This window comes from Venturia canescens, chromosome 10, assembly GCF_019457755.1.
Source record: "Venturia canescens isolate UGA chromosome 10, ASM1945775v1, whole genome shotgun sequence".
NCBI classification, from domain to species: Eukaryota; Metazoa; Arthropoda; class Insecta; order Hymenoptera; family Ichneumonidae; genus Venturia; species Venturia canescens.
Window position 1 is genome coordinate 17,713,379 of NC_057430.1, and position 17,561 is coordinate 17,730,939.

Below are 17,561 nucleotides of genomic sequence, written 5' to 3' on the forward strand. Positions count from 1 at the left end.
TCGCTCGCTCCAATTTGACTCACGACTTCGAAAATCTATTTTTTCGAAGGTAAATCTCTGAAACGGGCTCGAAGGCGAAGAAAATCTTCACTTGGGCATAAGCTGCTTCTCGCATGGGATTTTGTGATTGAATTATTCGCTGCTCGAATCGTTTTGTTTGGAAAAAATAAGAATGATGCACGATTACCTCGCATTCGGCGGATGGCTCGTGACAAATATTCGATGAAAGGAGGAAACGAGCCACAAAAGCGACTCAAATCTTGGCTGTGAAAAATTTCCTCTATCGCTATAACGACGGGACGGTATCCGATGAAATCGATGAATTTCGATAAATACGTTTTTTCACTGGAAATGACTTTTGAGCGAAATTCTTTTTTCCTTCACTCAAAAACTTTCGCATTTTTTTGATGGAAGAATAGGAAAGTGAAAAAAAGTCAAAGTTTTTCAGTGAAACTTTCATGGCTTTGGTTTCGATGCCTAAGCTAAAGAAACGAAATTTTCATGAAGCTATTCAGTCACAATCGATGAATAACAACGTTGAGAAAATCATTTTTTTCTGCAATATTCAGGGGGTTCGAGAAAGACAAAAAAATGGAGATACTCTTGAGAATTATTACCTTTGCAATGAACAGCTGATCGGAATTCGATGAAAATTTCTCTCCGCTATTTATTAATTAACACACCGGAGTGGATTTTGTCGCAGCGATTCTTCCCAACTTTTTTTTAAACGAAATTTTAAAGCAGCACGATGAACTCCTCAGACTATTCCTCGATTGACAGGGTTTTCAGACACTCTCGAAGATGCTTCATGAAAAAATCCAAAATGTTTTTTTTTTTTTTTTTTACCACAAAACAATGAATTTTGCATCTTTGAACTGAAAAACAATCATTCAAAAATGCGTAAATTTCAAACAAAAAAGAGGTTTTTTTTGTAATCGTTTCACTGCTGGCTTTTGAGTGAAATTTGTATCTTTTCTAATTTTTAAACTCATTCGAAACATTTAACATTTACTATTATTGAAATAATTAAATAATGGCAAGTGTTGCATCGGAAAAGAGCGTAAAAACGTATAAACACATTTTTCCCCATGAAATTCACAGTTCCCAGAGTAACCAGGTTCACCCTCACAGTGTACAAAACGCAGTTCGAATCGCCATTTACTCGGAATTATGCTAACAAAGTTCTTCTGAGTTTTGAAAACCTTTTTCCAATACATCCCCTTAAATGACAGTAGGAGAAAATTTTTTTAGGAAAATTTCCACAATCATTGCGTAAGTGTGAACGTTTTCATCTTCGTTCCCAAAAACACGTAAAACTGGAGGATTTTTGACACTGAGAGTCTCGAGCATGGAGCAGCTATCCTTCAGCAATTTCCCAAGCTATTGTGTGATCGTGTTTTGAATAAATACTCGAAAACTCTGAAAATGTTTATACAAAATTGCTGTAGAAAAGACTTTCATATTAATCAAAGTTTTTAAAAACCAGAAAACGAAAAAAAACGTTTTTTTCAATTGTAATTCCAACAATTCTTTGACTAAAACCGAAATACAAAATCGAACTCCAAGAAGAAATAGCATTGATAAAGAAAATCTAATACATTTCATCGGCTATAAGAAAGCACCAAAGTCCTGAACAAATTTAGCGACTTCCAATACGTTCGTTTCACGATTCAAGCCAAAATTTGGCCTGAAACACTGGTCGTGTTAATGGAAATGGAAAAGACAAGTAATTAGGAGTAATTAAGGCTATATTTCAAGTTCAATGACTCTACAATTAAAACGTAATAATTCTCAATGGGCGTGTAACGCCACAAAAATAATCCAAGTGGAAAATATAATATTTCTTCATATGCTTTTTTTACAACATGTATAATGCGATGTTATACACAATAAAGTTCACTGTCGCTGCTGGATATAATTGGGGAAACGAAGCAGTGAATTTAAAGAATTTTTTTGAGGTATTCATCGAAGAGGAAGATGGAAACGGAAGCATCACGATCGACCAGAAGATTCTTGAGGTCGTTGGTGTGTCCAGCCAAATTCCTGATGCACTCAGCTTGGGGCTCGAAGAATTTCTCTTCCAGATAGTGAGCAACCGACGAATCTTGTTTCGTGTGGTGCTGAGCTTGAGCGTGGAGACGAAGAGCTTCGTCCGCGAGCTGTTTCTCCGTGTCCAATGCCTTGGCCAAGCTGTTGAGTTCGTTGAGCTGCAAAACCTTGCCTTTTGGCTGAAAATTGAATTTTTGGGTTTTAGTTGTCGTCGAACTCGACACGAGGATTATTGGAAACATATCGGAGGAGAAAAGCAATTTTTTGAGATTTTGCCCATTTATCTGAAAATTTTGTCCTTTTCTCAATTGTAATATTCAGAAAAATTCTTCGCGATTCGTTCTTTCGTGTTGTAACCCCTCCCTTGTGATATGAGTTCGGTAACTGTTCGTAGCCAAAAGACGAAAGAAAATAATTTTTTTCTCACATTGACGTTTTTCTTGGAACGTGGGGGTTGGTTGAAGTTCATTTTGCCACCGCGTTTAGTTATGTACTTGATAACGTCGATCGCGTCTTCCCACGCTTGATCGGAAAGTTTTCGGTACAAACGCTTGAATCCTTCGCGATTAGCCTCGTAGTTGCCGAAGTGGGTCGACATCAGGAGAAACTCAAAGCTCGTTTCGACCTGAGCGTTAGCGTAAGCCTGGAGCTCCGCTTGCAAGGCTTCGAACGAACCGTACTTCGCGTTACAAGTCGCCATAAGTGGACCATCTGTAATAAATTGATCAATCATTTATTCTGAACTTGATTGCTCAATTTTTATTATGTTTGCAAAATTATTAAAATCTCTTGGTTCGTTGTACTCGAACTCTTCTCTGCTACATCGTTGCATCGTTTTTAAATGTGGATCCAGGCACCACAATTTTCAAGGTCGAATCATGAACCAATAAATTTGACAAAAAAAAACAAATTTTTGTACAGAAAATTTGAAGAAAATGAGCCAATTTTCTATTTTTACTTCAGCTCAAAATGTTGTGTAAATATTTCAATTACCGAACTACTGTCAGCGGTTGTTCAATCAACTATTTAAATAAGCATGAATCGATTACTATGTCGCATGTCATATGTGCATTCACTCCAATTATTGTACTGAATTAATGCTAAATCCTTCGATTCTTCGATCTATGTTCACTTAACCTCAAAAGTTTTGAAAAGTTCTCAATTATTAAAAATAAGATTGAACCATTCCAAAATTTTCAATAATTCATTCAAATCCTGTCATTGAGATTGAAATGTTCTAATTTCGTAATATTTTCATTTTTTTGGAACTCGTACAGACACAATTTTTCAAAAATTCTTAATATTTAATATTATCAAGTTTTATGAATTGAATTGTGATGTTAATGATACCTGTGGTCATCGGTGTAGAACTGCAAGCATCTTTGACATCGTTGTAGCAATACTCCGCGGAGGTTGCCACGAGAAGCGTGCACAGGACACCAAAGATGTACATCATTTTTAGTCTTTCAATTCAATCTTGATTCTGAAACTAATTAAATTCAATATATTTAAGAATTGGTCTTCTGAAATGCATAATAAAAGTATGATAAATGAGTAACAGTTAAACAATGAATTCAGAGTTGAACGATAAATAACAATGAAAAGTTAAAGTCTGAAGTTTAACTATTTATTGGTTGAAAGTGGATCATTCAAGGATATCAGTTGGCCGATCAATGAGATAAGCGGCTTCAGACGATAAAAAGAACTCGAGAATCGAAGGTAAGCTAAATTCGGATGAATTCATCTATCAATGATTGCGAAAAAAGCATGCAATGACGCTGCCATAAAGGGTTTCATAAATAAAAATGAATACGACGAAATAGAGTTATTTGAGGTTATTGCAACGAATCGCTCCGCATTGAAAATGAAATTCTTCATTGTTTGTCCCGTCACTTGGATCGAAACAAACCTCCGAAAAAATGTGAAAATATTTACAAAAATGTTTTAGCGGTAAACGAAAATACGAAAAAAAAGTGAAAAAATCCTCGAGAGTTTGATTTCCATGAAAAAAAATACAAATGCGCGATATATTTGCGTCGTACGTTTCCGGTTGGGAATTGAAAATGAGGAAAAAGGAATAAAAAATTCGCAATATTATCACGTGACACGGGGTTGATGCAAAAAGGAATAAAGTTCCGACGCACTTTACCCTGTACAATGTATATCGAGGGATTGACGAATTTGTAAGAGGGAGATATACGACAATATCGTGGAACCAAAATAAACAAAACCTACAATGATAGACCGAAACAGCAATAATACGTCAAGACTCGTGTGTATGAGAGAAAAATATATAGGCCTATATAATTACGATACCTCGAATAATTCTCAGGAACGAATATCGGGTAGCTTCGATTTAGCAAATGCGTGAATACTCTCGCTTCGACGCCCTGCTAAACAATAAGAATGACTGTCCGAGTAAAAGATAACTGGACGATCAAGGTGATGGTGGAAGGGGAAACGAATCCTCGGAAAATCTCGGGTGCGATCGGTTCAGCTGATGAGGTTTGCGCATGTGCCCCACAGTTTAAAAAAAATAGTGGGAAAAAGCGGTACATTGAAACCGGAGGGAATAAGAGTTTAAAAATTTCCACAATTTAGAAAAAATAATTGAATCATAAAATGAAAGTATCCATCTTTGATGATTATTCTATAGTTCAACATATTTTCTTACTCTTCAACATCGAGTGTCGTAGGAAATGAACTTTTTTCTCGAAATGCATTTCGTACGGCGAATCGGTTGAATTCTGCGATCGGACGTTTTCGTCGTTCTTCGAACATCTCCGGTAGTGTCCGGCAAAATGTTTTGTTATTTGGAGCGCTGAGCATGCGCGAATGATGCCCAAAGTCCGTAGAATATTCCAGCTTTTCCTAGGCGCAGAAAAACATACAAACAAACAAATACTTTGAAACGAGAACCAATACGTATAAGCTCAGAAAGGAATTATCATCGTATCACGGGACGTGGTGAACGATACAAAATCACTTCGCAATACAGACTCTTGTGCGGTTTCAAGTGACTAATGGGTCGTGAAATATCGCGTTTGCCGCATGTAAACCTTTAGTCGTTACACGATATATATCGAACGTTCATACGTTCTCGTCCTTCTTTTTCTTTATCTTCGTTTCACTCGTACATTTAAGCGGATCTGATACGTTGGCCGAGTTGACGATAATCGTCATTGACGAACACTCGACGAGCAAACCCAGTAACAATACAGCCTTCTATACCAGTGCGTATAAAGGTTGATTCCCCTTTCTCGAGAGAACATCGATTGTCTACATTTTCGGAATTCACTTTTTTTCTCCATCCGTATATTTCTATTATCAATAAACATTCAAAAAAATATATACAACGTTGCTTGAACGAAGAAGATAAGGGAAAAATCCAATCAAATTACTCGAGGACACCGAGTTCTTCCCATAACCTCTACAAAGACTGTTTTGTTCGGCATTCACGAACCCCAAAGAGAACCACCGCAAAATTTCACGATGAAGTATCTTTGTGTCGTTTTCCTTGCGCTTTTCAGCGTCAATGCTGTTACTGGTGACGGACTGAAATGTGAGTACAATTTTTTTCTTTATTGTCAAAATTTTCGGCATTTCAAATTTGTCATGCTTATTATTTACGGGTTCGTCAACGGTTAACAAACGAGTCAACTTTTACGCAGTACGAATACCCTTTTTTCTATTTTCGTCCCGCGCTTTCGTAACTTCATTTTGATTTTTTTTTTTTTTTTATTCGGAACATTTTGCAACAGTGAATTTGAAATAGTGCACTATTTGGATGTATTTCAATCTGCATTTTGCATCGTCATTTATTTCTAACCTCAATCTTCGAATACGCACACGATTTTTGCTAAATTTAAACATACATAAAACCTTTTAATTTCCGTTCATCTGTTTTTCTTTTTAACTTATTAATTGCAGTCGCAAATATTTTTAAAGATTTCAATTTGACTAATGTATTTTTATTTACTTTTGAGGAAATTTGTGGTTTTTTATATGTTTATACATCTTTATTGGTGTACCTCTTGTTTTCTCATTAAACATTCTTTTTTAATTCCATACTGATGCGTATTTGTTTTAGATTTTTATCTTTGATCATCCGATGCTCATTTCCATTGAAGAATTTATTTACATGTTGAAGTACTTTTTGTATTGCAATATTTACTTTGTCCGTGTATTCCACTGAATTTGAATCTTATTTATTTTTGTTATTTTTTTAATATTTATTTTGTATATTTGTTTCTTCCAAGTTGTTAGGAGACATTCAAACGATTTTATTGAAGATAATTATTCCCAGTAACTAAGAATTAATATTAGCTTTTCAATGAGTTCATCACAATGGATCTACATTACACAGAAAAGAAATTGTTATCAGTAATGAGTCACAATAGGACAATGACAAAAACAATTACGAGTTGGTCTCTCACTTCTGTATTTCTAACGAGACATGTGTAAACTTTAGTTTAGAATCGGACCATGAATCATGGGAAATGCAAAGTCCATTTGATACAGAATACTCTTTAGATTACTCATGAATTTCTACTTTGTCATACGATTTTCTTATCTTTTTTATTTATAATAACTTATGAAGTCTTTCAGTATTAGCACCAGTTTTTTGTTAGCTAGAACAACATATCGGACGTTTGCCTCTGTATCGGCTGGAACACATTTTGAAAAGTTGCTGGCAGTAAATTCGATAAAATCCTTGTTGGCAAGTCGTCGCAAATTTCTGCTTGCTGTGTTGGAAAAAAACTTCCAAAATCCTGCATTATCATTGTCACTATTATTTTTAATGATCTTCCACAATCATTGGATAAAAGTTTTTGGATATTTTACAACCTTTAGAACCTTAAAATGGACCTCGGAAAAGTACAATCAGGCCGTCGTCTTGTTATTTTATTCTTTGTTCCTATGCAAAACGTGTGATAAGAAATGAAATGAATGCTAGAAATTTGTGAAGTAGGAAATGAAAAACATTACACGAGATCCTGATAATCGGGATTTCCAACAGGAAATTTATATTTAGCCTACAATCACTTGTGTTGTTTCCAACGACAGACGTAATGAATGTTTTGTAAACTTTTCATTCCTCATTGATGCTCGATGCTTGAAACGAACGTTGAAAATGTGGAAATCACATTGACCTAATGCACTCAACTCGCGATTGACCTGAAACGAGCAGTATCAGAGTTTTCAAACGAAACTGAAATCTGTAAAACGTTGCAAATTATTGCAACTGTGAACTGTAATGTTAAGGTGATGGAGCAATCGCTATCTCGCCACCGTGAGTGCGAGAGAGATAGCTGCAATTTTCGAAATTGAATATGTTCGACACGGTTTGGTCAATAAAAAAAGCCCCTGTCAGCGTATTTTTCCCATCTTTCCGCGTCCGCTGACAGAGCCTTTTTTTTATTAGTCAAACGATAGCGGAGAATTTTCATTTCGAAAATTCGAGGTGAGGTTAGTCGACTGATCCATACTCTTAAGATTATCCTCAATGAATGTGCGTGCGAAATAGATTTTTTGAAATAACTGAAGAGATTTTGGAATGAGAGTCGTTTAATTCATTTGAACCATTTATTAAGAAAAATCGTGAAGAAAATTGAGAAAAATAACCTCACGAAACGTTTCTTTTCGTAGCGTGTCGCGCCGCTCGAAACGTAACGGAAAATTTGAACCGTTCTCTCATTGAGACGTCAATTTTTGACAAGGTTGAAACAAAAAAAAAGATAAAATTCGTCGAAATCGACAACAACGAAAAAAACACAGTGCATGAGTCAGCATGATAATCGCGATGTTGAGTCCTTGCATCACAGCGATGTAGAGAAATTGACTTTTTGAAACCCTCTTTTGAAAAGTTAGGTTATGATACGTTTTTCGATGTTTCAGTTTTCGTAAGTAGATTAAAAAGCAGCTAAATATGAGTTCAAAATGAATAAATTTGAGCAGTAGAAAGCACCGTTAGATTTTTAACGATGGAAAGCTCAGTGGAATAAATAAAATCGAGTGGAGAGCTGCGATTCCCCATGGTTGAGGACAAAAAAACGGTCGTTGCATTGACGGATGCAGATGTGGCAACAGTGCGAAATAGACTTGAACCAGTTTGATCTCATACGCGATGAATCGTCATTCGTGGATAAACAATAAAAAATGACGAACTAAGTAGAAAAGCGATATCGAGACTAAAAGTCATCCTCGCGTCTGATCGACTGCGTAGCTTGATTTCGGGTGCACGCGAACGCCTGTTTCGGTCAATGCGAGAAAATATATCAAAAAAACGCACACGTTTATTCTTCGGACAAAATTTTTTATTTTTCCAATGAAAATGTTCCACGGCTTCCAACTTTCCTCATTGAATCATTCTTTTTATTATCAGATTAATTTCAGTGGGCGTATGATATGCCAACCGAGAGATTGCGATCAATTCTGTATGAATTTAAAAAACAACATCAAGCAAACCGACTTTTTCCATTTTTTTTTACCAAAAAGTCTAAAAATGTACAATTTTTATTTTTTAAATCGAAACAAAGTTTCGATCGAAAAAAAAAACTTCGAGAACGTCCTCAGAAGCAAAAAAATGGGCAAATTTTGTCCTGTCCATTTGGAAACAATTTGACGGTATTTTGAAATAAACTCATCAACTGAAATAATTTTTTCCAATTTAGATCTCAAAATTTTGAAAAATTCGATGTTTCTTCACATCTATTCGAAACGAAATATTTTCAGGTGAATGTTACTATGAAATACAAATTTCTGCTCAACTTTTTATGATTCTGTCGACTTTGGCTACGCTTTTTAGTTTACTCTTCTTTAAGGAGGGTGGCTAGGGACGATACAATGTTGCCATGTAAAATACATTAAAAATTTCAAAATGATAAGAATTTAATAAAATTTCGTGAACATATTCTTTAGGGTTAAATTTGACAATACACATTTTTTAAGATTTTTCTTCTGTACAGTTATCGAGTAATTGATCACTAAAGTTCACGTGTATAAGCATAGCGTTTCCATACATATAGGTATACATTCCGGGCATAAGAAATCTGCTTTAATGCGTAATTACTCGATAACTAAGCAGAAGAAAATTTTGAAAAAAATTGTGTCTTCGCACTTGATGTTGAAGAACATTATCACCAAATTTGATCAATTTCTTATCAATTTGACGAGCGTAGCCACCCTCCTTAAGGCTTAACGACGATATTTTTTCGAGGATTTCGTCACTCGGTGATATTTCAACTCGAAACTCGTACGCATCATAGTGATAGATAATCTCAGTAGAAAACGGATCTTGTCAGTTTCGATAATCTTATAAAGTTTTACATTTTTCAATCGATTTATCAGTTTCTCGTCCCGAGAAGATGCGCATTAAATTTTATCTCGGTTGAAAAATACCGTAAAACTCAATTCGGTCGAAATGTTTGTTCGTTTTCACCGTTTTATGTAGCATGTTGAAAATCGTCGTAAATTTTCGATTCGGTGATAAACATTCGAAAATTGTTGTGTCAAATTTTGTGGCTAATTTCAATCGCAGGAAATTCATTTTACGTAATAACGTCGCGGATTGAAACTACCGAATCACGTTCGCTCGTTCTTCAAACTGCCATTTTGTAACTCGAATTAAAATACCGAATTAAATGACATTTCAGTTCGCTGAAACGCTCACTGGAAGCACCCCCTTTGTTGTGTTTACGAACTAGAATTAGGCGCAGAGTCTTTACAATTCACGAATAGGATCAATTTACCGATTCAATGCGGTGGTGTTGTAGAACACGACAAATTCGTCGCTCGCACAGTTACGGCCTCGACTATTTCCTACTTTGATATTCTGTGTGAAGACTTCGGTGGAGGAAAATTTTCTGATTCACTCAACCCTCCAAACGCATTAGAAAAATAATTATTTATTTTTTCATTTTCGCCCTCCACTGCAACACCACTTTGGACAGTAAACTCGCTTCATAACCTACAAAATTTGTAAGCGAAACTGACAACGTGACGTCAACCGCAGCGGCAGCTGCTGCACCACACTAGTCAAAATGAACTCTTCAAACGTTTTTTAAATAATCTAATTGTATAAAAATGTTGGCTCTCTACCGATTATATTTCTAAAATAATAAAATTGTTATTTTAAAGTTTTGTCTTTTGTAATTTTCGAATATATTGTTGGTGCAGAGATCACGTAGTCGTCACCCCTAAAACGAATGAATTTTATGACGAATATTGCTAGAATCGATGCTCAATGAATCCTGAAATTTTGAGAATTTTGTTCACACCGTCGAATTACGAGAAAGACATTCACATATTTCAACGTTGAGATAAAAATGCCAAAACTTCGAGATACTTCGATGGTATCAATAATGTTGTTCAAAGAACGATGAAGGCTTCGGAAATCTATTTATTCTCTCGTTAACTGACGATACTGTTGATACATAATTTCGTATCGATAAGATTCGACGTGACACGAGGACCGTCTCGATCGTATCTCTCGGTATATCACGCAATCACGTATTTCAACTTGAGATTCTTAGCAACTTTTGTAACCTCGACGTATGTATTTTTTTGCTGTAAGCTTCACACTCCGCTCGGGTCAATTTTATTCTGAGAAATGCGTAAAAATTTCTATGATGGTTATGCAATGGCGCGCGGCATTTCGGAGCGTTTGCAAAATGCACGCTCGGATCTTAATTTGGAAAATAATTGGAAATTCGTTGGGCAGCGATGAATTTGTTGGGGTAAAAAATGTCGCAAATTTCGTGAAAAATTATACGGTTTGAGAGGAAGAAAAATTCGGAGAGTTTTCAGTTTAAATTCCTCGAGATAAAACGACGGGTTTTCCAGCGTTAACTCAATTGAACTTCCGCAAAAACAAAGCGCTGTTTCATCCACCGTATCTGTTAGTGATAAGCGCAGCAGGCAGCAGCAAATGTTTGCGATTAGAAGAAGTGGGCGAATTCAAATCTCAGTACAAATTCCAAAGGTTACACTTTTCACCAATTCCGTTCAAGGAAACGACGAATACTTTTTTTCGAAATTAACCAACCGGCGGATTCGTCGATCGTACTGGGATCGAAATTTTTTTTGTTGTATCGCAGTTGCAATAAAATGGAATTTCATTGATCGATTAAATAGAAAAATCTCAAACCACAATCAGCTTTGTCTTAATTTTCATTGAAAATGTTTTTCCCATTCGCGAATCTGAATTCGTGACCAACTGAATAAATTATCCAGGGAGATGAATTTTCGTGCGATTTACGACTCCCTGAAGCTGAGCCTCAGAGTGGATTCAGACGAAAAATTAATAAAATTTCAAAGTTTCAAAAGAGCTCATTTTCTAAAAAAAACACTTGAGAAGTTGTTTGCTAATTAAAATTTTGGTCAATCTTTCCAGGTACGCTCCAGCCAGCGGATATTCCTTCGGCATGGTTGGACATGGTCGATCCTTGCATCAAGATTTTGGAGGCTCAAGTAAAAACTGAAATCGAAGCAGCTATGACTTATTTGGCTATGGTAATAATTGGTTTGAATTTTCTAATAAAACGCACATTCTTGGATAGAAGTGTCGAAATAATAACCAAAAATGTAAAAACTCCAAAAAATCGGTTGATTTTATTGCTCGTGAATTGTTGAAACGGACCAATCGACGATTGATCGAATTCGTGTATTCAAGTGTGTTTAATAAAATGATGAATTTTTTATTAACAGGGTGCTCACTTCGCTCGAGACTCGGTCAACCGACCCGGCTTCAGCAAGTTTTTCATTGAAAGTGCAAGCGAAGAGAGAGAGCATGCCATCAAGGTGATCGAGTATTTACTCATGCGTGGGCAACTCACCACTGATGTTAGCAAATTGTTGAAATTCCCGCTGGTAAGTATTATTTTAAACAACGCAATTTTATCATATTCGTCGCGCCTTCTTTCCCTACTTTTTTCAACGTTTCCTCACTCAGGATGGAAAACACATCGAGATGAGGTTCAAAGAAACCATTTCCACGTTTATTTGCTCCCTTTCGAAAGAATTTCACGGAAAAAATTCATTCCCACGCAATTGATGGCCAATCATCAAATTTTGATGAGTCCGAAGCTCTGAATTCTGAATTGGTATCCGGTGCTCTGAATTTATTGAATTTTTCCATTTTTGACGAATTTTCAAAGTCTTTGTTCAACGGTTTCTGGGTCCAGTTTCATAATGAAGAACAAAATCCAATTTTCCAACTTTCGTTTTATCCCCATCGCGTGTCTTTTCGTGACAAAATATTCTCCATTTTTTGCCTAAACAGCAACCGATCCGAGAGGAATGGACCAGTGGTGTGGAGGCCCTTTCAGATGCTCTGAATTTGGAAGCTCAAGTAACTCGCAGCATTCGCGACATAATCCAAACTTGCGAGGCGCCCAAGAACTCCAACTTCAACGATTATCACGTGAGTTTTTTCATCTGATCAATAGAGTAGAATTGAAATTGTTATTTGATTGAAAAAATGTACGCAGTTCTTACGAGTGTCGATTATTATTACTTTTTGATTCTTTGCGTGCAGAAAACTCGACTGCGCAATGAAATAATTGGTTCGAACTATTGATGATACGAATCTTCAATATTTTTCAGTTGGTGGATTATCTTACTGCGGACTTTTTGGACGAACAATACAAAGGCCAAAGAGATCTTGCCGGTAAGATTTCGACTTTGGGTAAAATGATGGCCACCCATGGTCCACTTGGAGAGTTCTTGTTTGACAAGAAACTTATGGAATAAAAATCCGTCAATTCATCGCCACATGACGTATAAATTGTATAATAAAAGGATGCAGTCCAATATATTAAAAGTGTGGCATGCAAAGAGAGATTATCATAATTGTAAGCCGATGTTCGAACAAATATTTCTTTTCTTTCATGAGTTATTTTAGAATTTATATACGTATAGTTTATTTTGAAAAAAATGTCCTATACTCGATTATCTTTTTGCATGGCTTTAACAAATGTTTTGTGGTTATAGCGCATAAATATCTCCCTGTATATGATCAAAAATAAATACTATATTCCTAAATGAAGAAGTAAAAGTCATTCTTTTGCAGGACGCTTTTTTCTTTTAGTTTTTTTTTCTATTTTACTGATCACTCGCAATTGACAGTTGATTAATCAACAGTGGCAATCCTAGATACAAAAAAGGCTGTACGAGCCCTGTCTCACACCCTCATACGAGAGGTCGATACAAAACAGCGTGCACAAGAAATTACGAAATTTCATTTTTCCTATTCGTTACGAAGTTGAGAAAATACGTGATGAATTTTACGATCATATGCAAAAGAAGTAAATAAAGTGTATCAGACTTTTACTTGACACAATATTTTTGGCATTGAACCGTTTGAAAACGATATTTTAAGATGACGATCAATATTTTATATTTGACATAAAATCCCGTCACAAAATAACTACAAACTCGAATTTTTTGAACATTATATTTTCCGAAGAGAGGAATAAGCAATCTCGTTGCAGATGATTTTTTTTCTTTCCATTGGTTTTTGTTGCAAGTCGAGCCATACCGAACCTGAAATATTTTGAATTCGCAATAACATTGCTCACCTGAGGCACGTTAAGCAAAAAGTTCGTAAGGATTCATTTTCATATTTATAAATCTCATTCTTTCATTATTTTAGTTTAGTGTATTCCTCGGTACCTACCAAATAGACAAAGATTTCCAAGATTATTTTGTATCTTATCGAATAACCAGTTTTTCCTAAGCTCTTATTCGATTGCTTCATAGTAGCTCATAAGTAAAATTCATGAGCTTTTTCACCGCAGTTTGAAAGCATTGGATCTCAATCAATAAAACTTTTACCCTTCGGGTTTTTCTTATCATTAAATAAATTTGCTTATTCAATCAACACTTCAGATCATAAAACGAAGAAAACATGTCGGAGAGTATAAAATATGAAAATTTCCATTTTCCAAATAAACACAATGCGCCACGTTCGTGTTTACGTTTTCCCCTAGTTTGACCACAGAATAATAAAGCCATCGAGCCACAGTAGAAAATTCATGCGTTTCGATTGTTATCGTAAACCCACTGGAATGAGAAAAAGAGAAGGAAAATTGAATCGAAATAGCGAAAGTGCTGCTAAAATATAAGAGGCTTTAAAACAAAAAAGTATTGCACCAGAATTCGTGATCAACATTGTCTCGCTAATTCATTGTTTTCTAGCATGTCAAATAATTAAGGAGGTTGCGTCAAAAATAAAAGCATCGTGCGTCAACGGTGTTAAGTTACGAGCTCTTTGTTTCAAGTTGACTAAAGTTGCGATTCGTTGTTACAAACGACGCATGCACGCAGTACACGACACTCGGGGAATCCCCTCGGTCGAGCAGAGCCCGGCTAACGTTTGATTATGAGCACAAGTTAATTCATAAAACAGGAGCGGGACGGAGGATTAAGTGAGGCTGGAGCGAGCCAACGGCGGAGGGATTGGCGAAGAGCTGGGAGGCGGATGCTGTTCATAGATGAGCTCCATCAACAATAGCGTGGGATCGTTTGCTCGCGACCTCGCAGTTTAACGAGTTTCGTGTACCTCCAACGTGCATTACCACCGGCGAACCTCATAATAACCGATATTCCAGACTCAATTTCGGGGCTCAAACTTTTATATTTATTTTTCTTTTCTCATTATGCGGCAGCCACGTTTTCGGATGCGAGGATTCTCCGAAAAGTTTTTTTTCGAATTTGACTGAACGATAAAAATTCGTTCCTCGCTTCCAATCGACACAAAACTGATTTCGGAACTGGAATTATTACCAAAATTCGTTTCCATCCAATTTATCCTAACTTGAAGAAATTTTTAATGAACTTTTTCCAAATTTTTCTCATCCTCCGTGTGCACCAAATAACTTTAGCAACGACGATCATCGTTTCTCCCCACACAGAGATCACGATTCGAAAACGCAACACTTGGAGAACAAAAATTCTTTACGATTCGTTTGGTCATGAGTCGAAAAAACTAGTAAACATTCATAATTTTCATTGCATTCGTTAAAAACAAATTACCTCAACCTGTTACTCCAAATTTTTATAAATTTCATTCAAGGCCATAATGAAAAGACGATATTATCGCCGTTCTCCAGACTCTACTTTACGAACGAGCCGTTTCTTGCCTCGGAAACTTTTGGGTGTTATCGAATGTGTGTACGCAATTTACAAGTACTCAATGACATCGTTATTCGCGACAACGTATGCAATTATATTCGATAGGTGCTTCGATGTACACCCAAATTCGTGGACTCGGTAATAGCTATAATCGAATTAGAGCTAATCTTCAAAAGCCTTCGGGGTATATAGCGCATTACCATATTGAAGTTTACACTGTTGCAAAACGTCTCGAGTTATTATTTTTTTTTTCACTTTTTTTTTCAATCCTTTCATTTCACATCGGCATATTGGCTTTGGTAATTGAATATCCGAATAAAATAGTGGAAAAATGATCATTTTTTCGAACATTAATTTTCTTTTAATCGAATTGTTTTTTTTTTTTCAAAATTATTCAAAATTTGGTAAATTTTTTTTGATCATGCAAATAGCGCATGGTTCGCTGCTGATGCTTGATCGCGAGGTTCGATTTTTCGGCTAGATAAACTCAATTTATTCGATTCTGTGTTGACTGTTTATTTTTATGACTAAAAAAAAATTTTTTACCAACTTTAATTCGATTTTTCACTTGTTTAAAATTTTTTTTACAATTCTTTAAATTGCTTTTGAAATTTCTTTGGAATTTTTTGTTTACCAACGTTATTTTTTTGGATTTGTCGCTTATTTTGAAAATGTCAACTCAATTATTTTTCTTTTACAGAGTTTTTGGTACGGTGCAATGGTAAAATATCGTTTCATCAGAAATTGTTCAATTTTTTGATCGTGAATATTGACGATTTAATGACACGATTTAAATGCCACTTGTTCCAAGTTCATGCCGAAACGCACATGATCTTTGTGGATTAGTCAACAACGCAGGAGCGAGAATGCTCATTATTGATTCATCGGCAGCAAACACCACGAGGACGCTAACAACACGTGTTACCTTTTCCTACGAGTTGACGAGCATGACGGTGGGCCCGAAAAAATCAAAGTTCAAAAAAACGACGCGACCCGTGCACCTTAATTCAACTAATCAAAGGGAATCTTGAGCAATCGGAAGTAGTTTAGATGAAAAATTGAGAATTTCGAAAGATCGTGATTGAAATCGAGGAGGAACCTTGAAAACGAAATTCATATTCTGGCTGACCCACTTTTATATCTCTAATCGTAGCGAACATTACGAAAATCAATTTCGATCACGAAATCACGCTTTTTTTAATGAAATTATGCCGATCGAAGAAGAGAAATACGAATAAAATAATTCTGATGTAACTTCTCGACTGACAAACGTCGCATTTCGTTTTTCCAGAAGAAAAAAAAGCTCCTCGGGCTATAACAGAGCTGCTCGACTCTCTTGATAGCCCTCGTCGAACCATGGCGTGCATTAAATACGATGATTGGTCCTAGATTGAGCGTTGCGCGCGATAGATCGCGTGCGATACTCGCTGCGCGAGATCACGTCCTCGGACGGAAGCAAAGCTTCGTGTATGATGCACCGCTCGCATAATGCGGCGTAGAACTCCAACTTGCTTGATATTTGAATCATTTCTCTTTCAACATTTTTTCAAATTACTTTTGTGCAGTTACGAGTGGCCCACAAGCCTTTATTTTTTGAAATTACGTATGATTGTGGGTATTTCGACTCGCTGAGCACGAATACGACGATTGGAATTGTCCCGAATTTCATTTTCGAGATCAACATGTTAAAAAATTTCCGAAAAACTGATTTTTCCCACGTTTTTCTACATTATTTCGAGAAATATTGATCTTGGAGAAAAATAGTTCCTACGAGAGTTGTAGATTATGGAGAAATACGCGTTTTGTGTCCCATACATTTTTTCTCTCGGAGCATTTTTTTTTGAGAAAAATCGGATAATGCTCAAAGCCTCCGAAAGACTTTATAAACAACTTGACAAAAATTTAATCCGATTTTTTGCCTCCTCGGGACAAAGAAGCTAACGTTGATTACCGCGATTTACTAAAAAAACTCCCTTAAAAGCGTTAGCGAATCGATGCATCGCGATCAACTAAAAATAAAAGTTTTTTACCACTTTTTTCTCTGCCGCACCGTTGACGAGTTATTTAAAGAATCGCTGATAACGATCCCCCGCGGAGTTCGTGCGCGTACATCCAGAGGGCGACTCCCTCGTCTTCCGGCCAGCGCGCCTGATTGGCTAACGCTTCATTCATTGATAAATTGTCAGCGGTGCATCGGAGAAAAATATTTTCGGGGAGTTTTCTCTTCAGAATTTCCCGATCTAACTATTTCCGGCATTAATAATTCGATTCGATCAATAACGTCCGTACCAGAAGCGAAATACTGGACAAATTATTTTCCTGCTCCTTCGATCCACTTCCGTCGCATAAACCGCTGCTCCAAAAATTCATTTTCGCAT

The 17,561-nt window shown here is 36.2% G+C and overlaps 2 protein-coding genes across 2 annotated transcripts; one reads left to right on the forward strand and one right to left on the reverse strand.

Annotated features, from left to right (window-relative positions):
* Positions 1 to 1,730: 1,730 nt before the first annotated feature.
* On the reverse strand, positions 1,731 to 4,522 carry Fer2LCH (Ferritin 2 light chain homologue). The gene is made up of 4 exons (XM_043430526.1): positions 4,366 to 4,522; positions 3,400 to 3,538; positions 2,477 to 2,760; positions 1,731 to 2,228 (listed from the first exon to the last, which is right to left on the reverse strand). The coding sequence occupies exons 2-4, from the start codon at positions 3,503 to 3,505 to the stop codon at positions 1,941 to 1,943; spliced, it is 678 nt and encodes a 225-aa protein (XP_043286461.1). The 5' UTR covers positions 3,506 to 3,538; positions 4,366 to 4,522; the 3' UTR covers positions 1,731 to 1,940.
* A 476-nt stretch (positions 4,523 to 4,998) lies between these two features.
* Fer1HCH (Ferritin 1 heavy chain homologue) lies at positions 4,999 to 13,096 on the forward strand. Its single transcript, XM_043430527.1, has 5 exons — positions 4,999 to 5,611; positions 11,444 to 11,562; positions 11,758 to 11,919; positions 12,332 to 12,472; positions 12,655 to 13,096. Exons 1-5 carry the CDS (start codon positions 5,542 to 5,544, stop codon positions 12,799 to 12,801), a joined length of 639 nt encoding a protein of 212 aa, XP_043286462.1. The 5' UTR covers positions 4,999 to 5,541; the 3' UTR covers positions 12,802 to 13,096.
* The last annotated feature ends 4,465 nt before the right edge of the window (positions 13,097 to 17,561 follow it).